Genomic DNA, 24,367 nt, shown 5'->3' on the forward strand with positions numbered 1-24,367 from the left:
ATTATGAGAAGCAGTATGTAGTAGTGGCTTCTGGAGCCAGGTTGCCTGGGTTTGTCTCTGCCATTTGTTTACTAGCTGGGTGACCTCAGGCAAAGTTATCTACCTTCTCTTAACGCCTCTGTTTCCTCATCAGTAAACAAGGGTGATAATTACAATACTGACTCCATGGAAGGTTTGTGTGGATGAAATGAGCTAATAAAGGGAAAGTCCTCACAACAGGTAGCAGGCAGGGAGCTTGATATCAGTGTTAGCTGCTGTTATTATTGTTGTAGTTGTTATTATTTTTATTCTGTGTCAGTGAGTAGCCGCATAAGCATTCCTTAAATGTTGAAATACGAGAGCGACTATGATGCTGTTTCTCCTTTGGCTTCCTGAGAGTAGATTTAGTTCTGGTAAAGTCAGCTGACTTAAATCCTACTTTTTGTTCTTATTTCACTGAAATTCCTCTATCTTATAGTTCATTGCATATTGGATTTTTAGGAAACATGCTTTATACATTTGGGATCTGCCTCCTAAGTACTCTTATATAAACTAATTGGAAATAATTTCTTACAACATACCCTCTTCTGTGTTTAGAGGTACAACACTAGTTCATTGCCTTAAGAAGTATGAGACAAAAGTAAATGTATCTCTTAAGTTAGAAGCCAGGGAATGTGGTTTTAAATTGAGATTTGGAAACCTTGTTAAATTTAGAAGACTGAATACTGTAAATTAGAAGAACATCAACCTGTTTGCTTCTGTGTGTACTGTGTCACCTCTGTAAAATTGTGTCTTTTATATAGAGAAGTGCTCTCCGCACAAAGCTCTGTTTGTCAGAGTATTTTGAAGACGTTTGTTAGGAAGCAGTTGTGGAATGGTTTGTGGAAATGGCTATGAGGTTTCAGAGTGTTCTCGTGCTCTTCAAATTCATTCTTCAGTAGGAAAAAATAAGACTTGTCTTTTAAGCTTGATGGTAGTAAACCAGTTTACCAGACTTTTCTATTTGTGGGGTTAAATTCAGTAGGGTTCATTAGAGGCACTTTAAAAAACCCTGAACTGATTTGCTAGCAGCGTTTATGTCCTCTGTACTGAGGATTTGAGGTAACTCTTGCAGTCCCTCTTACTACCTTGAGTGAGGCGCTTTCCCCGTGGACCCTGAACCATAACTCTCCATTTCTCCTTCCCAGCGCCTGGTAATCTCTGCTCTATTTTCTGTGTCTCTTAATTTGCTTATTCTAGGTATTTCATGTAAGTGGAATTATACAGTATTTGTCCTAATGTGTCTGGCTTGCTTCATTTAGCATGTTTTGAAGGTTCATGCATGTGTAGCATGTGTCCAAATTTCATTCTTTTTTATAGCTGAATAGTATTCCATGAATCCAATAATATAATTTAATAATATGTTTAACCCAGCATATCCAAAATAGTATCATATCAACATGTAATCTGCATAAAAGTATTAATGAAATACTTTTCATTCTGTTTTGTGCTAAGCATCTGTTCAGGTTTGCCGCATTTCAAGTGCTTGGTAGCTAACGGTTGCTAGTGACTGCTGCACTGGGCAGCTTGTAAGTCTAGATAAGGGAAGGATTACTTAAGATTGTTAAGCAGCAGAAACTTTTTTTTAAAGAAGAATATTTGCTGAAACACAGTATTAGAGATTTTAGTCATCAGCTGTAGGAAAAAAGGGTTTTACAAAAATGATGGAGGTCCAGGCATAGCTCTTCCTTTGTTTCAGATCTCACACAACATAGGAACCTTTAGAGGAAGAAATATTTCACTGTGAATTTTTTTTTCACCAGAACCTCTGGTGAGAAAACCTAAGGAACTCTTGACAGGATTTTTTATTTGATTCGCACCGTCCTAAATACAGTGCTGGTAAACATTAGGTAATTAACATTTTGAGTAGAAAAATTTGAATAATGAGGTGAACTGGAACAGAAATTTGCAGTGGGTGCCTTAGGGCTTGATGAAAACTCTTACCCAAACTGGAATTTTACGTTTGCATTCCCATTCTTTGAACTCTGGGGTTTGGGCCTGATGTATGTCAGTCACGCACTCTTCCAACTTCTTGGGTTGTCAGGAAGTCGGAGCACACGTGAAGACTGGAGGTGCCCCCCGGCAGCCCTGTTGGATGTGGCTCTGTTGTGTGCTATGTCCCCTGAAGGGATTGGATTAGGTGTGCATCGTGACCCCAGTGCAGGTGGTCTAGCATCTTGTGGATGGGGTAGCCTGGCTAGAAAAAGATGAATTGGAATAGTGTAATCCCTACCTCAGGAATTTGGATTTCTGAAACTGAGAGATTAGGTCAGTTTGGGAGTGTCAGTATATTACTGTAGATAATAATAGCATTGAGTTCAGAGTTTTATAGACCTAGGGCCAAGTTCTGTGTCAGCCACTTAATAGCTGGGTGACTTTAAACATGTTACCTTATATTTTAGGCTTTTACCCTCCTTTACTCATCTATAAAATCGAGCTGATGTTTGTATCTACCTCATAGTGTTTTTATGAAGATGCATACGTAATCCCTGTCAAATTGCCAACATAATAAAAAGCAGGGGTTAATGTTGCCATTGTAATACAGAGGAGCCTGGCATACTTTTTTTTTTTTTTTTTTGCGGTACGCGGGCCTCTCACTGTTGTGGCCTCTCCCACTGCGGAGCACAGGCTCCGGACGCGCAGGCTCAGCGGCCATGGCTCACGGGCCCAGCCGCTCTGCGGCATGTGGGATCTTCCCGGACCGGGGCACGAGCCCGTGTCCCCTGCATCGGCAGGCGGACTCTCAACTACTGCACCACCAGGGAAGCCCACCTGGCATACTTTTATATTCCGTGTGCAAGCCACAGTTATAGAGCTTACCACTTGGGAAAGTACAAAGCATATGTTCAAAGAGAAGCAGATGTACTGTGGCAGTGGGACCCTTGGAAGAGAGCAGGACCGGCACTCTTCATGAGCATTGATGTAGGATTCAGACATTCAGTTGTTACAGATAGTTCAAGGAAAACTTTATGTACATTGTGAGAAACCACCTACCGATAGTTTTCTCAGCAGTTTAGAATGAGCTAGTTAGAAGGGTGCATCTATAGTGACATATGGTGGACTGTATGGGACAACACAGAAGAGCAATAAGTAAAAAGCACTGTCTTAATCTGGAGCCCTCAGTGCAGAAGCAGACCTTCAGCTACCTTTCAGAGGCCCTGAGAATATGGGTGTAGTGCCTAAAATGAAAGGCTTTAAGGTAGCCAAGAAACTTTGTATTATCCTCAGTGTGAATGTTTCAGTCCAGAATGGTTTAAATGAGGTAAGGAATCTTTCAACTGTGAACACATGGCTGTCAAGAATCACTCATTCCGGGACTTCCCTGGTGGTTCAGTGGTAAAGAATCCACCTTGCAATGCAGGGGACGTGGGTTCGATCCCTGGTCAGGGAACTAAGGTCCCACATGCCGGGGGGCGACTAAGCCCGAGTGCCACAACTACTGAGCTTGTGTGCCTCAAGTAGAGCCGGCGTACCACAAACTACAGAGCCCACGCACTCTGGAACCCCTGCACCACAATACAGAGCCCACGTGCCCTGGAGCCTGTGTGCCACAACCGGAGAAGAGAAAACGCTCATGCCACAACCGGAGAGACGCTCACGCACCACAGTGAAGAGCCCTCATGCCGCATCTAAGACCCAGCACAGCCAAAATTAAATAAAATAAATAAATAGGGCTTCCCTGGTGGCGCAGTGGTTGAGAGTCCGCCTGCCGATGCAGGGGACACGGGCTCGTGCCCCGGTCCGGGAAGATCCCACATGCCGCAGAGCGGCTGGGCCCGTGAGCCATGGCCGCTGAGCCTGCGCGTCCGGAGCCTGTGCTCCGCAATGGGAGAGGCCACAACAGTGAGAGGCCCGCGTACAGCAAAAAAAAAAAAAAAAAAAAGAATAATAATAATAAATCTTAAAAAAAATCACTTATTCCTCGAAGCCCTGGTAGCTGAGGTTTACCTGTATTTCAGGGGAGTAAATAAGAGAATACGTGATGAGAGCAATGGAAAAAACTAAGAGGTGACTAGGTAGTAATTTTAAGATGCACAGTGTTCCACTTTTGCCCTGGCACATCTTTCATTAATTATTCTGGTTAAAAACATTTTTTAAAGTTGTGATATCTTTCATGCATGTGTTACATGAATTGTGAATGTAAGTTTAGGGAACAGTAAAATAGGCACCTGTATACCCACACCTTAACTCAAGAAATAGAATACTGTCAGTCCAAATAGTACCCCCTGCTGTCACACCTTGTAGTCTCAGTCCAAATTTCAGACTGAGTTAGACTTAGAAAAAGGTGGGTAAACAGACAAGTTAAAATACTTCAGTAGGGGAAAAAAAAAAAAACTTTGGTAGGTATATTTCAGTGGAAACTGAGGAACTATTTTGTTATTAAAATGGATAATTACGTGACTGGAAGGAAGTTATTTTTCAAAGAAAAAAGCAGGAGTAGAATTTCTTAACTTTGTTTTTGAGCCATTTTACACTGACCTCTGTATTGCTGTGGTTCTTTTGTGGAAAGTGCTTCTTGCTTTGTAATTGCACTGGCACTTTGACCACATGCCTTCCTCCTTTGCATGGTCTAACAAAAGCACCTAATGATTCAGATGGCTCTAGTTAAAATTTTTTGTTTTTATCTTAAACTGTCATGTATGGGATTCTGTTTTTCTACAGCAGTAGTGTATCTTTCATAAGCGTACCTTCTCCGTTTGTTGAGACTTGCTCATTTGGGGCTTGCTAAATTAATTACCTATATTTTTAGATAGGCTGTTTTTGTTTGTTTGTTTGTTTTTTGCGGTAGGCGGGCCTCTCACTGTTGTGGCCTCTCCCACTACGGAGCACAGGCTCTGGACGCGCAGGCTCAGCGGCCATGGCTCACGGGCCCAGCTGCTCCACAGCATGTGGGATTTTCCCAGACCGGGGCACAAACCCATGTCCCCTGCATCAGCAGGCGGACTCTCAACCACTGCGCCACCAGGGAAGCCCTAGATAGGTTGTTTTTTTAGTTTACCAGTTTATTTCAGCACTTTTATTTTGTTTTAAGAGCCTGTTCGTGATAAAATTAGAAGGAGCAGACTGAATTTAGTTTTTAAAGCTAGTTTTAAATGACCAATTTTGTACAACCTCCATGAGATTCCCTTTCTTATGATAGAACAGTGTCAGAATAATTCAGCTGTTCTGTTTTTTCCCCTTCAGTATAACACTCTCACAATTCCAACAGAACACTGCTTTGACCTTGATTAAACTGTGAATTTTATTTGAAAGTGAAAATTGGCTTTTTGGAGGCTCTTTATAATGGTCTGATGGCAGGCTTTTTGTAGACTCTCCGTTTGAGAGCCATGTAACTACAAAAGGGGTCTATTTTATTTAATTTTTAAAATGTTCTCCTTTGTATTATTTTAAAGTTTTACTGTTTTGCCTTTAAATTTAGATCTGAAGTCCACCTGACATTATTTTTAAAATATTAATTAATTATTGGCTGCGCTGGGTCTTAGTTGCGGCATGCAGACTCTTAGTTGTGGCATGCATGCGGGATCTATTTCCCCAACCAGGGATTGAACCCGGCTCCCTGCATTGGGGGCGCAGGGTCTTACCCAGTGGACCACCAGGAAGGTACCAAAAGGGATTTATTTTAAATGGATATCCTTTGGTAACAGTTAACATTATTTAAGAAAATTATTTTTAATTACGCAGGTAATACCTATAAAAAATCCAACTGCAGGTAATGGTAAAATCCCCCCGACTGCCATTCCTCATTCCACGTCCCATCTCCAGAAGTGAGGAAGAACTTTTTTTTTTTTGGCTGCATTGGGTCTTCATTGCTGCGCGCGGGCTTCCTCTAGTTGCGGTGAGCGGGGGCTACTCTTTGTCGAGGTGCACGGGCTTCTCCTTGCGTTGGTTTCTCTTGTTGAGGAGCACGGGCTCTAGGCGCACAGGCTTCAGTAGTTGTGGCTCGCGGGCTCTAGAGCACAAGGCTCAGTAGTTGTGGCACATGGGCTTAGTTGCTCTGCAGCATGTGGGATCTTCCCGGACCGGGGCTTGAACGCATATCCCCTGCATTGGCAGGCGGATTCTTAAGCACTGTGCCACCGGGGAAGCCCCTTTGTAATGTTTTAAAGATTCATCCATGAGGTAGCATGTATCGGTACTTCATTTTCTTTATGTATGGATACACCACATTTTGTTTATCCATTCATCAATTAATGGACATTTGGGTTGTTTCCACTTCTTGGATATTATGGATAACGCCATTACCAACATTTGTGTACAGGTTTTATGTGAACAGTATAAACACGTTTTCTCTTGGGTTTATAACGAGGAGTGGAATTGTTGGGTCATATGGTAACTCTTGGTTTAACTTTCTGAAGGACTGCCAGATTGTTTTCCAAAGCAAAGGTACCATTTTACATTCTCACCAGCCGTGCACGAAGGTGCCAAATTCTCCACATCCTCGCTAACACTTGTTTTTTTGATTATAGCCATCCTGGTGGCTATAAAGTGGTATTTCATTGTTGTTTCTATTTGCATTTCCCTAATGACAAATAATGGTGAGCATCTTTTCATGTGCTTATTTGGCCATTTGTATTTCTTCTTTCAAAAAATGTCTATTTAAATCCTTGGCCCAGTTTTAAATTGGGTTGTTGTTTTTTTTTAATTGCCAAGTTGTAAGAGTTGTTTATATATTCTGGATGCTAGTCCCTTATCAGTTACATGACTTGAAAATATTTACTCCCATTCTGTGGATTGTCCTTTTGTTTTCTTGATAGTATTCTTTGATGCACAAAAGTTTTTAATTCTTTTTTTGGGGGGGGTTCCCAGTGCATATAAAAGTTATATTTATACTATACTGTAGTCTATTAAGTATGCAACAGCATTATGTCTAAACAAATGTGTATACCTTAATTAAAAAATGCTTTATTGCTAAAAATACCAACCATCATCCGAGCCTTCAGCAAGTCATAATCTTTTTTCTTTTTAATAAATTTATTTATTTATTTATTTTTGGCTGCATTAGGTCTTTGTTGCTGCACGTGGGCTTTCATTAGTTGCCTCTAGCGGGGGCTACTCTCTGCTGTGGTGCACAGGCTTCTCATTGCGGTGGCTTCTCTTGTTGCGGAGCACGGGCTCTAGGCGTGCGGACTTCAGTAGGTGTGGCATGTGGGCTCAGTAGTTGTGGCACATGGGCTCTACAGTGCAGGCTCAGTAGTTGTGGCATGTGGGCTTAGTTGCTCTGCGACACGTGGGATCTTCCCGGACTAGGGCTTGAACCCGTGTCCCCTGCATTGGCAGGCAGATTCTTAACCACTGCGCCACCAGGGAAGCCCCAATCTTTTTTCTAGTAGAAGACTCTGCATCAGGGTTGATGGCTGCTGACTGTTCAGGGTGGTGGCTGCTGAAGGTTGGGAAGGCTATGGCAGTTTCTTAAAATAAGACAACAGTGAAGTTTGCCACAATGATTGACTCTTCCATTCACGAATGATTTCTCTGTAGCATGCATTTTACCCATAGTGGAACTGTTTTCAAAATTGGAGTCAGTCCTTTCAAATCCTGGTGCTGCTTAATCAACTAAGTTTATGCCATATTCTAAATCCTTTGTTGTCATTTCAACAATCTTATACAGCATCTTCACCAGGAGTAGATTCCATCTCAGGGAACAACTTTCTCTCCTCATTCATAAGAAGCAACTCCTTATCCGTGAAATCTTCTCATGAGATGGCAGCCATTCAGTCACATCTTCAGGCTCCACTTCTAACTCTCGTTCTCCTGCTGTTTCTACCACACCTGCAGTTGATTCTTCATTGAAATCTTGAACCCCTCAAAGTCATTTGTAAGGGTTGGAGTCCATTTCTTCTAAACTCCTGTTAATGTTAATATTTTGACCTCTTCCCTGGAAAATCATGAATGTTCTTAATGGCATTTAGAATGGTGAGTCCTTTCCAGAGGTTTACAGTTTACTTTGTCGAGATCCATTGGAGGAATCACTGTCTATGGCAGCTATAGTCTTATGAAATGTTTTTCTTTTTTTAAACATCTTTATTGGAGAATAATTGCTTTACAATGTTGTGTTAGTTTCTGCTGTATAACAAAGTGAATCAGCTGTTTGCATACATATATCCTCCTATCTCCTCCCTCTTGCGTCTCCCTCCCACCCTCCCTATCCCACCCCTCTAGGTGGTCACAAAGCACCGAGTCGATCTCCCTGTGCTATGCGGCTGCTTCCCACTAGCTATCTATTTTACATTTGGTAGTGTATATATGTCCATGCCACTCTCTCACTTCGTCCCAACTTACCCTTCCCCCTCCCTGTGTCCTCAAGTCCATTCTCTACGTCTGTGTCCTTATTCCTGTCCTGCCCCTAGGTTCTTCAGAACCATTTTTTTTTTTAGATTCCATATATATGTGTTAGCATATGGTATTAGTTTTTCTCTTTCTGACTTACTTCACTCTGTATGACAGTCTCTAGATCCATCCACGTCTCAACAAATGACCCAATTTCGTTCCTTTTTATGGCTGAGTAATATTCCATTGTATATATGTACCACATCTTTATCCATTTATCTGTCGATGGGCATTTAGGTTGCTTCCATGACCTGGCTATTGTAAATAGCGCTGCAATGAACCTTGGGGTGCATGTGTCTTTTTGAATTATGGTTTTCTCTGGGTATATGCCCAGTAGTGGGATTGCTGGATCATATGGTAATTCTATTTTTATTTTTTTAAGGAACCTCCACACTGTTCTCCATAGTGGTGTATCAATTTACATTCCCACCAACAGTGCAGGAGGGTTCCCTTTTCTCCACACCCTCTCCAGCATTTGTTGTTTGTAGATTTTTTGATGTTGGCCATTCTGACCAGAGTGAGGTGATACCTCATTGTACTTTTTTTTTTTTTTTTGCGGTACGCGGGCGTCTCACTGTTGTGGCCTCTCCCGTTGCAGAGCACAGGGTCCAGATGCGCAGGCTCAGCGGCCATGGCTCACGGGCCCAGCCGCTGCGCCGCATGTAGGGTCTTCCCGGACCCGGGCACGAACCCGTGTTCCCCGCATCGGCAGGCAGACTCTCAACCGCTGTGCCACCAGGGAAGCCCCCTCATTGTAGTTTTGATTTGCATTTCTCTAATGATTAGTGATGTTGAGCATCCTTTCATGTGTTTGTTGGCAATCTGTATATCTTCTTTGGAGAAATGTCTGTTTAGGTCTTCTGCCCATTTTGGGATTGGGTTGTTTGGTTTTTTGATATTGAGCTGCATGAGCTGTTTGTATATTTTGGAGATTAATCCTTTGTCAGTTGCTCCGTTTGCAAATCTTTTCTCCCATTCTGAGGACTGTCTTTTCGTCTTGTTTATGGTTTCCTTTGCTGTGAAAAAATATAGACTGCTTCACGAATTTGCATGTCAACCTTGCGCAGGGGCCATGCTAATCTTCTCTGTATCATTCCAATTTTAGTATATGTGCTGCTGAAGTGAGCACAAAAGTTTTTAATTCTTACGTTCAATGCATCTATTTATTCTTCTGTTCTTTGGTGTTATATTTAAGAAACTTTAACCTAATCGAAAATAAAGGTTTACACCTATGTTTCCTTTTAAAAATTTTATACTTTCAGCCTTTATATTTAGGTCTTTGGTCCAGTTTGAATTAATATTTTGTATATGGTGTGAGACAGAGTCCAGCTTTATTCTTTTGCATGTGGACATCCAGTTTTGAGCACCATCTTTGGAAGAGACTGTCTTTCCCCATTGAATGGCCTTGGCACGCTTGTCAAAAATCAGTTGACTGTAATGTGAGGGTTTATTTCTGCACTCTAATTCCATTGCATTGATCTATATGTCTATCTTTATGCCAGTTCCCCACTGTTTTGATTACTGTAGCTTTGTAGTAAGTTTTGAAATTTATGTGTGAGCCTTGCAACTTTGTTTTTAAGGATTGTTTTGCCTATTCAGGGTCCCTTGACATTTCCATATGAATTTTAGGGTCAGCTTGTCGATTTCTGCAAAAAAAGGCAGTTGGAATTTTGTTAGGGATTGTATGACTCTGTAGGTCAATTTGAGGAATACTGCCATCTTAACAATAGTAAATCTTCCAATCCATGAACACAGGATGTCTTTCCAATTATTTGGGTCTTTAACATTTTTCAACAGTGTTTTGTAGTTTTCATTGTACAAGTCTCTCACCTTGGTTGAATTTATTCCTAAATATTTTATTTTTGATGCTATTCTAAGTGGAGTTGTTTAGCCCTGGAATCTTGAGAAAATTTCTTAAACTTGCAAAGCTTCAGTTTCTATGCATGTAAAATGGAAATATTGAGTACGTACCTTCTCCAGTTGTTGTGGGGATTAAATGAGTTAATTCATATAAGGGGCTTAAATAAGCTATTTGGTTCAAGCTAAATGTTAAATATTAGACTGTAAACTCTCTAAGGGAAGGAATTTTGCCTTACATATTTTTGTGACATATTTTTTCTTCCCCCTGCTCAGGTAACACCTAGCTCAGTACCTGTTCTTACTGAAGGAGTATAGAAAGGTGGAAAAATTGGACTATATCACATAAATTTCAGTTCCTAAGTTTGAAAGTTAATGTTGGTTAGGAGTTGGGGACACTAATTCCTCCTTATACGCACACATTTTGATATGGCTTGTTTTCTTACACATATAAATAAACCTTGCACAATAATTTTGTCACCTCTTAAGATAGTGAATTTTCTTTTTAAGATGGTTGAGTGGGCCTTGACTTCTTTGGTGAACCCAGAGTTCTTTATGTGCCAAAATTGTAAATGAAATTAAACAGTCTTAATTTAGGACATTGTAAGTCATAATTTTAGAGAACCGAGTAGTTTCAGTTGTATATTAATATCTAGTAAGAAAAACTATCTTTAGGTTAGCATTATAAAAATACTTCCTTTTTCTGATTACTATTCTCTGATATAATTTCTAAAATTCATATATTATACCAGTAAAATGTACAGGTGATAATTATTTTGTAAGTATAAAATAGAGAATGTTTTAAAACTTGATTTCATGGTGAATAGAGCATTGGATCTCACCCTGAGTGTAACAGCTCAGTTATCTAAGAACTTGTGTTACTTCTTCTGTCTCCCCAACAGAGCGAGGATTAAGAGTGCCTTTGTTCTGTTTAGTGGCTAGATTAACTATTAATGATACTCTGCTGTGGTGAGAAACCTGTAGACAGTTTTCAGGGATTAATTTCATTACATTTCATTGCTAATAGAAGTCATTGATGGTGAGGCTAATAGAAATAGGAATTTATTTCAACATTCATATTTTCACACTTTAATGCAGTTTTGTATTTGTTTCTGAAATTCCTCAACATAAAAATAACGAAGCATCGGTAACAAGTACTGTGTGATGAACTTAAAGTTTTATGGTGCTCCATACAGTGTTAGGATGGATGATCTGGGGTCTTGGCCTGGTGCAGACACAACCCTAGCATTGGTCTCTTTTGTCTGCCTTCTTGCTTGGTGGCTTCCAGGGGGTGGGTGAGAAGGGGAATCCCAATTTTAGGGGATTGACCCACTTTCCTTACTAGGATTTGGAAATCAATAACAAGTCTTTCCTTTTAAACTAGCATTTCTTTTGGGTTATAAGTTGCACTCAGAATAATAATTTTAAAACTGACAGAGGAAAACATTTTCTTTAGGAAGTGAAGTTTCTTGTAAGTGGCAGCATTAGCTACCTTGAAAGTTTTAAGCCGGAAACCTAACCAGCCTGAGACCACCTTCTTCTCCTCCTCCTCCAATCCCCCACCAATTCCCCCCCACCCCCACCCCAGCCCGCCCCATTGTAGAGTTTGGAGCATACATATTGTTGTTGGTTGGCATTGTACTATATTCAGGAACATAAAGTAATACTGTTTTGGAACTATAGCAGGAGGAAATTTATACCAGAAAAAGACTGCTTTTAAGGAAGGCGGGTGAAATTGAGACTTTATTTTGAAAAATAAAATCAGGTTTTAGAAGTAAGCTTATTTTATTTAACAAAAGTTCAAGCTGTAGTTGAAAAATATGTATTGAGTTTCACTGAGTTTTAGAAGGAAGAGTGTATCAAGTGCTGATTGTTTCTGACATACATATTCGTATTAAGTTTTATATACAGTTGATCCCTGTGGGTTCTGAATCCATGGATACTGAGGGCTGCCTGTACTACCTCATTTATATAAGGGACTTGAGCATTTGTGGATTTTGTTATCAGCAGTGGGTAGGGGGTGGGGGTGGGAGTCCTGGAACCAATCAGCCCCCCCTACCCCATGAATACCAGGGGGTGACTGTAATAATGTGACTGGATATCTTTTAAGTAGTAATGCAATTGTAATGTTGGATATTTTTGCAGACTATTTAAGAGTATTATTATTTTCCCCCACTATCATTCCTGAGACACTTAGCATATTATTGTCCTTGTTGATTACTCTTAACAATTACTAACCTTCTTAACTCCTTTCTATATTGTCATTTGTCAGTGGGTTTGCCTGGGATTCTAACATTTCTTTAGTATTGTCCGTCATCTTTGTCTAAAGTTCCATCCTTTGTTTCAGATTTTCAGTGTTCACTTTGCTCTGGCCTTGCATTTTGTTTGAATTGTTGGGCTGTATGACCATCAGTGAGAGACTGAACAGAGAAGGCATTTGATGGTTGGGGGTAGAGGCTGGTGAATATCAGGGACAGTTGTTTGAATGGTCAGTTTATCAGTGGTCATTTTTTGCACAATTTTTGCTTTTCTGTGCATTCTCATCACAAAGAAAACTTGAATAATGAATTCTGGGATAACAGGGACTCCTTTTTAGGCTAGACTGATCTTCAGGATGTTGGGAGCAGTTAATCATTGATCTTCCTAGATGTCTCAGAGAGCTTGCTTTACTCCTGTCCCTTTATGAAGAGTCTCTTTTGTGTCAGTCTCTTGAATTTTGAGTCAGGACCTCAATACTTGGTCCCAGATGGTAGTATCATGGATTGACACCTGAGCAGGAAAAGTGTCTGCAGGCCTTCTTGCGAGCTTAAGCAGGAGCCCCTTAAAGATACTCGCTTAAGGTGAGAGAAGGCCATAAGTATGCATTCCAAGGCAGTAGAATCTGTGAACATGTGAAGTAAAGAGAAGTAGTTACGAGTTGGTAGCGAAGGGAGATGGAATTAGGGTCAGAGGTTTTGACCGCCAGGATGGGGAAAGGTTAAGGTGGAGAACAGTCCCTCAGAGCACTTGGTATTGTAACTGGGTTTCAAGAGCTGCCCTGTCTTCTGAACAGGATTCTGGTTCTGAGGCCTACTGAGGCATTTTTTTTCCTCCTCTTAACTTCTAGATGTATTCTTGCTGTATTATCCTGTCACCAGAAGTAACCTGAGCACGTACCTGTTTCTTGTAGCCTGAAATGGCTCCAAATTTGCCAAGTGAGAGGAAATTTAGTAAATCTGTTAGAATAACACCGATGTTAAAAGGACGTAGGTCTACGAGTTTAGGTAGAACTGTTTGCCCAATTATGATGTCTTATTTAATTTCCATGTCATAAAAATAAGCGTCCTTTGTGAGCTCATGCTCGGTGTTTAGTGATCTTAAAGGACACGGTAGCGGATCCTCTCCATGGGAGCCCTGTGTTACGCTTATTTTGCTAATGCTCTTAGGATTCTAGGTGGATTCAGGACTGCCCAGTTTCTCTTCTAGGGTCTGAATCTTTGAAGCACCTCCTTTACTGGACTATGTTTTGGTAGTAGTTATTGTTCACTGCTATTCCTTGTCAGGGTTCTTAGGGATTGGTTCAACTGTGGACCCTAAGTGTTCCAGGAGTCTTCAAACTCATGTTATTGAGTAGAAAATGAAGTATTAGAGATATAGGTACTACTTGCTTATTTATTTGTGAAATAAGGAAATGTGAGTTTAACAGGATAACCGTAATGCGTAAAGGAAAAGACTGGTGGGATTAATTGCAGAAAAATAAAGTATAGGGCCCTGGATACTGTGAAATATCCAGTATAGATACAGAAAAACAACTAATTTGGGGGACGTATTTGCAGTGTGTGTAGGAGAGCATCCTACGTGTGGTCATGGTAGTAGATGACTCAGGTGATCAGAGGTTCAGGACACTATTGAGGAGCCCAAGGCCCTTAACCAAGGGTGTTTGGAACCATATTGACATGAACATCAAAGCCCCCCAGGACTGTGGCGTTTATTGTGGTAGAATGAACATGGGGAGTATTCAGACCCTTGGCTGGTATTGATAAGGATTAGATAGGAGTGTAGAGGGAATGCATGGCCCTCAGTGGATACAATGTTAATGTGGTATTTGTGAACATTCCTGAACCTTTCAGTCCTTCTGGAGCTATAAACAGATCTGAAGGTTTGAAAAAAAAAATGTGAAAATCATGTTGGAAACCTTTCCATGAATTATTTGAAACCTTTTTGGTTTGTAGCTTCCAAAGTCACCAGCCAGAAAATGGTTTAGAGCTTTAACTTTTCTTTCTAATATGTGTAGGATGGGCATATACTTCATTAGAGCTATGCAGTTTAATCTTGGGGACTTTCAGCTTAAGTGCACAGATATTATAGAGATACCCTGAAGTGTGAACTTTCTGTCTTTTTGGAATGAAAAATTGCCACAGTGAAGAAGAATTCAAGTGTCACCTCATTCCTGCGGTGGCTAGTTGATAAACCGAGAATAATTCCTCTGGAAAGGAAGGCTGAGACACAGGTTAAAGTTTAATTTCCACATACAATAATATCAATACTACGGTGATAAAAAGGTGAATGTTAAGGTTGGTAGTAAGAAGGAGAAGGTGGATTAAAACTATAGAAAAGCTCTTTAAAATGGGACAGACCTAGTATACCTCATTAGGTCATTCAACAAATATTTATTTAGGATCCCATCCTTTGCTAGGCAGTGAGGGCTTATTACTACGTGCCAAGTACAACACTACATGCCTTTCATGGGTTATGTCATTAAGTCCTTACAACAGCCCTTCATGTAGAATTATTATCCCCATTTTATAGGAGAGGAGATAGAGGCTTAGAGAGTTTATTTCCCCAAGGTCATATGGCTGTTAAAAATGATAGAGAAGCCTGCTTTCAAATCCTAGGCTGCTTGGCGGCGGATCCTGGAGCCTGAGTTCTCAAATGCCATGGTCTTTTTAAACGGGGCGTTACTGAGCATTCACTACGGCACCAGGTGCCAGGCTCTGTAATCCACGTAAGACTCCTCAAGGTAAGTTTCATTATCATCATCTCAATTTCACCACTGTGCTATATGCTCTCCCCAGTGGTAGTTTGGCTGTAGCCTGTGGTAGAGTCCATGCTCTCATTAGATATTCATGCCAGCTTTATAATGCCCGTTGGATGAAGTTGTTAGCTTAAAAAATTTGGAAAAACTCTTATTTTAACAACACTGAGAGGATATTATTTCTGTACAGGCCCATTGTATTTTATGCAACTAATTATTTTCCTTTTTTTCCCTTAACATTTCATATTCCTTGGATTTCTAGAATCAAGATTCTTAAAAATTAAAATTTGTTTTACCATTTAAAAAAAAAACCCCAAACTATTGAGGTCTACTTTGAAATCCTGAAACTGCCTATAGATTTAGTGGGATTGTGCTTTATATTTGTTATGTGAATTCTTAAGATTTTGAATAGGAGAACACATTTACAAATAGGAAAACAGCTTTATATGTGAAATAGTCTAGATAATAGGACCACATCAGTTTTATTCATGTAAAATTATGTGCTTTATATTAATGGTTAATATTTTAAAGGAAATGTGTTAGGTTTTTTTTCCTTCTCTTTTTCCTCTCTTATTTTTACCTCACCTTCCCTTTTTGTCTATAATCTTTTTTTTTCCGAATCAGTATCGGCAATGATCTTTTAATTAAATTGAATTGGCGCTTACATTTCTGTTGTAGATAGCGTTGTCAGTCCTCTCCTAAAAGGACAAGTATATTATCTGCTTGGTAACTGGGTGTTGCTGTTCACTTGTGCTGTACTGCGAAGGAGGAGGGGAAAATTAAGGTGTAAAACAGAAGTGTTTTTCTAAAGGAGTTAGGGAGTAGATATAAATGTATCTTTAAAGACAATCAATAAATTATAGCAGATTAAAATATTTTTAGTCTAAAAATTGGGATTCTGGTTTAATATTTCATTCTTAAGTGATAAAAATGATTCACTGAGCCATATTTTTCAGGGCTGATGAAATAGAAGTAGCCAAGGGTTGCCTATCTGTTAATTACAGTCTGTAACTTTATTACCAAGACTTCTTAAATTATCTGGTATGTTCAATCTAGTTGTTAGCATTTTTGGTTTGTATTTTAATTTGATGCATTTAAAAATCTTCCTGTAGAGCCATGCTAGTTCTACCTTAAAAAAAAGAAAACACCCCTCTGCTTGAAAGAAATGGTACTTCCTGCTTTCATAAACAGTCATGTGCATAGTTTAGCAAGGCCTGATGCCTCTGGAGCTTTTTCCCTTTAGAGCACCATTGAATCCCAGTCCTAACAGAAGTACTGCGAATCTTGTGGCCTCATTTTGAACAAAAGGGATTAGGGAAGAAAAATCTCTTGATATAAGGCTTGAAAGCAAGGGCAGGCAATCTTGGTTGTGAATATTTTCTGATTTTTCCAGAAATCAAGCAGAAGATTGAGCTGCTGATGTCAGTTAACTCTGAGAAGTCGTCCTCTTCAGAAAGGTACAGCTACATCTCTTGCATGAACAATTAATGGTGTAGCATTGCTAAGAAACAAATCAGGGTGTATTTTTTTTCTTGTCAAGTTTGCTGTATAACGTATCGTATTGCATGCTGGTCATTGTGCTGTTTTGAAGACGTGTATTTCGGTAAGCTGTTCTGCTTTTACAAAGGCTAATTGATTTAAAAAAAAATAGTGAAGCCTAATCAGCTGCAGCATGCACACCATAACACAGCAGACTGGTGGTTCGTGTGTGACAGCTGTTGAAGGCTTTAAAAAATAATATACTTAGCTAAAAAATAAACAGAAATCTTGCATTCTTTAAGGAAATACTAGTACTAGGTTTGTTTCCTGTATTTTGAGGTTGTTGCTACACAAAATTACCAATATTGTTTGTAAGATCTAGGTTAAAAATACTTAGCTTTCGGTTGTATTAAATATTTTCTTATGTGGAAAGGGAGTGCCATTTGTAAATAGCTTAGGAATTGCAAACCCACATATTAGTCACATTCTGAAAGAGAGATATGATGCTTCTTCAAGTCTGTGCTAGGAAATGGAACAGTCACTGCATGCAGTAATGGTTCATGCCTGCAGGTAAGGACAAAATGACTCAGAAGTATTTTTAAAGCAATTATTTTATCTGTCAATCGAATGATTATACCTCTAAGGAGATATTTTCATAAAATGCCTATTTTACTTAATAAACAGAATTAAGATATGTTTCTCTCAAGTCAGAAATGGGTCTATAGTTGCCTATTTTGATATGTAAATGTGTGTTCACTTCTGTTTACCAAAATTGTTTCTACTACATAATATTTTAAATTGAGGTTCTTGGGCATACAGTTGATGCTTACCATTCTGTTGGTTGCCTAATAGTTTATACGTAATGTTGGTATTTTGTATTAAGGTGTGTTGATTTATCTTTTCCCTGGTTAGTCTTCAGGGTTGTCTTTTTGTTCATAGATTTAATATTTAGGAAAATATTATGGAGAAATGCTTTGGTAGTTAAAGAATGATATAGGAAAAACCCTGGAAAGAAAATAGGAGGTGAAGAACCCAGCATGGTAAAATGAATTTAATTATAGTACACTAGTGTATGGAGAACATGATGTGATGGCAAAATGATGACATTAAATCAATTTATTAGTATAATTGGGTGAAAGGCTCCTGGCTTTAATTTAGGGAATTATGAATAAGGAAGGATGTTACTGCTTTCTTTAGAGGTTGAACATAGAAAAATTTAGACACATTTGTGTTTATTTTTATGTAGCTTCTAACTTCTGGTTTGTGGCTAGCCATCCCATTTTAAGCATTCTCTTTGCTGAGATGAAAAACAATCTTCAGCCTTGTGAATATTCTGCCAGTAAAATGGTGGTGATGGGAAGGGGAGAGGATGGTGGTGTAAATAGTGAACGTACCGGGTACCAACTGTAATATTAGAGTTTTGTTACTAGGAAGAGCATTCTTAATGGCATTACAACAATAATTACGTTGGCTTTTTGAGTAGCATGTGTTCTCTATTGAGAAATTGAAGGTTAAACAGAATGGGTGAATATTATTGAGAAACAAGTTAGGAATGGGTGAGGTTTTTGTAGTTAAAATACACTCTTATAAGGAAAGATTCTAAAATAATTGGTGATTACATATATTTATTTAAAAATTATTATTATTGTTTCACCTAAGCTCCTGTGGTTAAATTTGATGAAAAGGGAGGATGAATGCAGACATGATGTTAAAGTTTAGAAATCTGCCACTGTGCTTATGACAACTCTATACACATTTTACCAGAGCTTGCTTGCTTTGTTTGTTACTCTTTTGGGGGATGCTTACACATATATTTGGCAATTGTGATATGCTGACTTAATGGGTATAAATGTAGCTTATGGCTAAGCCAACACTTTGCCAACATAGAAGTTGTTTTATTAATGTAGAAATATTAAAAATAGAAATTACTCTTTTCTCCCCCTCCTTTAAATAAATTATACAATCATGGTCATTTGTCTTTTTATTTTATTTGGAAGAACTTGAAAAACAAGAATCTGAATTTAAAAAAAACATTCATGGCTTAGGAAGACTATATTTGCCCCAGCAATTTAATAGTTTTATAGTATCATGTAACATTACCACCACATTCTGCAATTCCTTGTTCTCTAATCACCTAAATTTTTAAAGTCTTTGTTTTATTTTAAATAGTTATTTGAAGCATGGCATGAGTCTTAAAGATATCTGGCATTTACCTATAGTCAGTATTCCCACGTATTTTTTGGTAAAAAGGATGAAGAGACCCTGTTTTTCTTTAAAGAGGGGAGAAGCTACTTGTGAGAAACCAAGTTATCATTTGTCACGATTGATTTTTGTTCACTGTCTGCAGTATAGCATGATCTTATGTTTGTATGTATGTATGTACGACTGTGTCGGGTCTTCATTGCTGTGCGCGGGCATTCTCTAGTTGCAGTGAGCGGGGGCTGCTCTTCATTGCGGTGCGCGGGCTTCTCATTGCGGTGGCTTCTCTTGTTGCAGAGCACGGGCTCCAGGCACACCGGCTTCAGTAGTTGTGGCTCGCAGGTTCTAGAGCACAGGCTCAACAGTTGTGGCGCACGGGCGCAGCTGCTCCGTAGCATGTGGGATCTTCCCGGACCAGGGCTCGAACCCGTCTCCCCCTGCATTGGCAGGTGAATTCTTAACCACTGCACCACCAGGGAAGTCCCCTAGAGTGATCGTTTGATATGATATCTCAGAGAACCGAGTGGAGGAACGATGTTTTTAAGTACAAAATGTGATATATAAACAGTGATGTGATGTTCATAATAGTCTTTCCATCTCATATTTTTCACCCGCTTAATGAGAATTGCTAGTCCTGTGACAGCTGGTAGTGGTTGAATTATTTTTTTTCAGACAATATTATAAAATGGGAAAAGCAAAACAGACTTTATTTTTGTAGACTCTTAAGGATCATTCATTGAGAATACATACAAATATGATTTAAGTTATATTGTAATGGAGTTTTGAAGTTTTTTTGTGACCTGAGTTAGAAAATATGTTTTTTTTTTTCCCCCCGGTATGCGGGCCTCTCACTGTTGTGGCCTCTCCCGTTGCGGAGCACAAGCTCCGGACGCGCAGGCTCAGCGGCCATGGCTCACGGGCCCAGCCGCTCCGCGGCATGTGGGATCCTCCCGGACCGAGGCACAAACCCGTGTCCCCTGCATCGGCAGGTGGACTCCCAACCACTGCACCACCAGGGAAGCCCCAAAAATATGTTATCTTAACAAATTACAATACCACCTTGAAATATAAATTCTTTTTTTTTTTTTTTTTAACCTTTAACAGAATGGAGGGGTGTCCATTGAATATCATTTAGCAGGGGAGGTGTGGAGCACTTCTTTTCCGAATGGCTGACTCATAAGACAAAAAACAGTGGGGTGACAAAAGTTGTAATTTAGTTTTTGGTTTTATATTTTGGAGAGAGAGAAAAATGTCAACTTACCCATTTTTAAAATTAAGGACAGAGAACATTATTGAATGAATAAAAAAAAAAATGAGCCTGATTTGTATGTTATTGCCAGTTAAGAGGAAGACATATCTGTTGCAAGAGAGTGCCCTTCTGCAGATTTTAGGAATAAACCCTACAGTGAATATTTTCCTTTTAATTGAGCTGCTGTTGGATAGACGGATTATATTCAGCTTAAACCATGGTAGAGACAAGGGTCGAGCATAATTTTAGTTCTTCATCTGCCGCTACTTAATGTAAAAAAAAAGCCGTAAAAATTTATTTGATGCAAAAATTAGTTAGGTTTTTCAAGTTTTTGTTTCCTCTTACCTTTTCCTAGCTAGAACACTCCAGGGATGTGGAAATTTATGGGGTTAGAGTAGGTGGGGAAGAGGCGTATAGTAATAATGGTAAGAGCTGGAAGAAAGGTAGTAATCATTTATTAAACATTTTCAGATACTAGTTCTAAGAGAGGAGAAAGCGGAGTGTGCTGTAGGGAGACTCTGATTAAATCATTCCCAGAAAGGTCCTGAGTGAACAGAAAACACTTCACTCTGCCTCAAATTTTTTCAAACTCTATTACTGCTTCTTCAGTGAATCATGAACAAAATCAGACAATACTTAATACAGAAGAGTTGAGCCCAGAGTGCTGAGAGCTATGCTTCCCAGTCCATCTAGGCTGAGTCCATGGAGGGTTGAGGAGGTCCTGAGATAAGGGGCTTGAGAAGCTGAGAATCTGCATTCACACTAAGCATTGCTCACATCTGCTATTGTAAAATGTGAATGGATGTTGTGATTAATAAGGTTCACAATTAGTCAAAAGTTAATGAAATATCGGTGCCTTTGTAGGATTGCATTTTCTCAGGGAACGGATACTAAAAGGATCATCTCTTGTTGTGTATGTGTTTTTGACATTTTTTGGTGTTAAAAGGGGTCCTTATACTGGAATAGATATGAAGTAGTATCCTATATCTTTAGCATCCCACATAGCTAGCACATAGTTGACTTGACAAGTTGCTAGCTACCTTTTAAAGAAGAGAAAAAGGGAGAGGGAGAAAGTATCATAAAAATAATTATGCTGTGGCTTATATTCTACCAATGCTATATAAACAGAATTGGTGAGAAGTGATGAGATTGGTATGTTGCCCCTCCCCCAGTATAAGGGCATTTGAAATAACATAAAGAACCTGTGCTATTTTTGTGTATATATTTTAATTCCTTTTCTTAATTTGGAGCCTCTTCAGTGAAGAGAAAAAGACATATGATAGTAATGCATGGTTGCAGAAAGCAAAAAGAGAAGTCTGGAAGAATCAGGAGAACAGAAGGGAGAGAATAAATAAATAAGGATGGGACCAGATGAAGAGAGAAGAAAGTAAAGGATGTTCAGTGGAAAATGATCCAGGATCAAGGTGTCTTTTATTTGCTCTTATGTTGAGTATATTTTCCTCCATGTCTCTGTGGTGAATTAAGAGTAGTCGTGGGAGGAGAGCCAAATTTTATAACAGATGCTTTTTTCATTGGACCTGTCCCCTTCCCATTCCAACGCAAAGGGTAGGACGGGCAGCTAATGATAACTGTTTTTTCCTTTTCCACCCCTCAACTCTGCCACTCTTGGCTTTGTTTCTGTATTTGCAGGATAGAAGTATTTGAGATGTAGTCTTTCTTGAGTGGTGAGCTGAGTTGACAGTGGCTGACTGGGTTGTCTTCCATCTATTCACTCTTTATGCTTTCTTCTGCTTTTATTTAATATTTTGTAATATTTAAATTGTAGATGGGAAAGTGCATAGATCACAGATCATTATAAAATTCAGTTTATTGATTTTTTTTCTTGTGTAGTTTGTGGTTTATGTGTTGTATTTAAGAAATCTTTGCCAAGCCCAAGGTCACTAAGATTTTTGCTATGCTTACTTCTAGAAGTTTTCAGCTCTTCATATTTAAGTCTGTAATTAATTTTGGGCTTTAGTATTAAGGTAGAAATTGAGATTATTTCTGCACATGACTAGTCAGTTTTTTTTTTTTTTTTTTTCCTCCGGTACGCGGGCCTCTCACTGCTGCGGTCTCTCCCGCCGCGGAGCACAGGCTCTGGACGTGAAGGCCCAGCGGCCACGGCTCACGGGCCCAGCCGCTCCGCGGCATGCAGGATCCTCCCGGACCGGGGCACAAACCCGTGTCCCCTGCATCGGCAGGCGGACTCTCAACCACTGCGCCACCTGGGAAGCCCCTAGTCAGTTGTTTTATCTGTTTTTGAGTATTATATATAAACAGAAACCCTCTGTGTAGTCTTTTGGTCCATCTTCTCCTGATGTTACCTATGTGAGATTCATCCGTGTTTTCATGTGTAGCTGTAATTGACTCAGTCTCATTGCTGTACAGTATTCACCATAGGAATATACCTCACAGTAGTAGATAATCCATTCTGTTGATGAGCATGTGGGATGTTTGCAGGTGGTGGCTTTTAGGAATAGTGCTTCTGCGAGCCTTTGTATACATGTCTTTTGGCGAATGAACCTTTGCATACCATTTCTGTTGCATGTCGTTCCTGGGAGCGCCATTGCTGAGCTTCGGTGGGTATTGCCAGCTTTACAAAGTGAACGTGCCAGTCTGCACCCTCACCAGCTGTGCTCCAAGGCCTTGCCACCTGGTACTGTGTATTCTTTCTCTCTTCCCTCCCCTTTCCTTTTCCCTTCACTCCTTTCCTCCTTTCTCTTGTAGCATTCTGGTTGGTGTGCCAGGGTGACCCAGAGTTTGAACCTTTTGGAGGAGGATTAGAAGCAAATAGGGGACTATTTCCGAGTACCATCTCTTATGAAGAAGATCACAATGAGAAGTTTAGACCAAACAGGAACCATAGGGTGTAGTCATCTGAGGTACTGCTCTCCCACAGACTGCTTCTAGTCTAGTCTTTTACCTGGGTCTTAGAGGCCACGGGTGTTAACATCAGTTTTCAGATTTGGTTTCAGTAACAAAACCATTTCTTCAGTTGACCCTTGTTAGAAACCTCTCGGGTAAAACATACAAAAGACAAGCTTGGACTGGGAAGCAGGGAAGTGACCAGAACCTAGCAGTTGTTGGTACTCAGCCACCCCACCCTGAGAACCCCTCCCTGGAGCTTCAGTCCTCTCTCCTTTAAAACTCTTGATGCAGGTAGGCCACACAGATCTGACGAAGAAATTATGACATTTTGGTATGTTTTGGTCTAGATGCAGTTCCTAAATTATTTTGTTAGTTTGTAACCTGTTTAAACTTTGATTCTGTTTCCTGATGCCTCTTGGGAGGCTTGCCACGTTACAGCCAGAGCAAACCTTTCAGAATGCAGATCTGCTCAGGTAGGTAACTCCACTTTACAAACTCTTCTGCTGTCTTCCCATTGTTCTTGGCATAAAGGTAAACTCCATACCTGGGCCATTGAGCACCTATACTCTCCAGCCTAGACTCAGACTCCTTGACTTTGGTCATGTTCCCCCTGCCTTGCTGTTTTGCTGCTCCCAGCCTTCTCATCTCAAGGAAGCCCTGCCTAGGTCAAATTACACCTGTTATAACCGTTACAGAATCATGCATCTCTCCTTTGCAGCATTTGTCACAGCTGCTGTTTGACAGTGGGGAGTATTGGTGACATTTGGTCTTCTTACTGGTTTACTTACTATTCGCCCCAACTTATGATCTTAAATATAGAAGTGCTCTCAGCACAAAATATTTTTATTTTATGTCATCATTTGCAGCTTATAAATTATGAACTTTGTGGGAAGACTTTTTACGTTATAGGGAGATATCTATTTCTACGGTATTGGCATAGATTAATAAATTATAGCCATATATTGTTATAGATAGTCAATTATATATATATAATCATATGGTCAAGTATAGTCATAAGCTAATTTAACTCTTACGAACTGTCAAGATTACAAATCTTAGGTTTTTCTATCACCATAAAAATGCACAGTTTATTTTATATATATATATATTTTTTCTTTTTTTTTACATTTGTTTTAATGTAAAATAGAAAGTAAAGTAAATCTGAACACTTTCCATCTTTGCGCCATACTGGTAACATCAAACGATATAGCCTTTTATTTCCCAAATGTCAGTATTTTGAATATCATCTTGGTGCTTTGTCATGGTTGCACTCCACCCTCTACTGTTATTTACTTAATATCTTTTTTTGTTTATTTTTTTACTGTGATAAAATACATACGACATAAAATTTTATA

At 39.5% G+C, this 24,367-nt stretch overlaps 1 protein-coding gene and 1 non-coding gene across 11 annotated transcripts in view; one reads left to right on the plus strand and one right to left on the minus strand.

The window, feature by feature from the left end:
* SRPK2 (SRSF protein kinase 2) overlaps positions 1–24,367 on the plus strand; it is a 227,473-nt gene that overhangs the window by 80,416 nt on the left and 122,690 nt on the right. For 3 of the 10 annotated variants that reach the window (XM_067745984.1, XM_067745988.1, XM_067745990.1), the window contains exon 3: positions 16,611–16,674. The exons of the other annotated variants lie outside the window; for them this stretch is intronic. In XM_067745984.1, the coding sequence (XP_067602085.1) occupies positions 16,611–16,674 (64 nt within the window). The remainder of the gene's footprint in view (positions 1–16,610; positions 16,675–24,367) is intronic. 10 annotated transcript variants of the gene reach the window in all.
* Positions 9,369–9,475, minus strand: LOC137229603 (U6 spliceosomal RNA). Its single transcript, XR_010945760.1, has one exon. It is a non-coding gene; the product is annotated as a U6 spliceosomal RNA (small nuclear RNA).

The sequence above is a fragment of the Pseudorca crassidens genome, chromosome 8 (genome assembly GCF_039906515.1).
Source record: "Pseudorca crassidens isolate mPseCra1 chromosome 8, mPseCra1.hap1, whole genome shotgun sequence".
NCBI lineage: Eukaryota > Metazoa > Chordata > Mammalia > Artiodactyla > Delphinidae > Pseudorca > Pseudorca crassidens.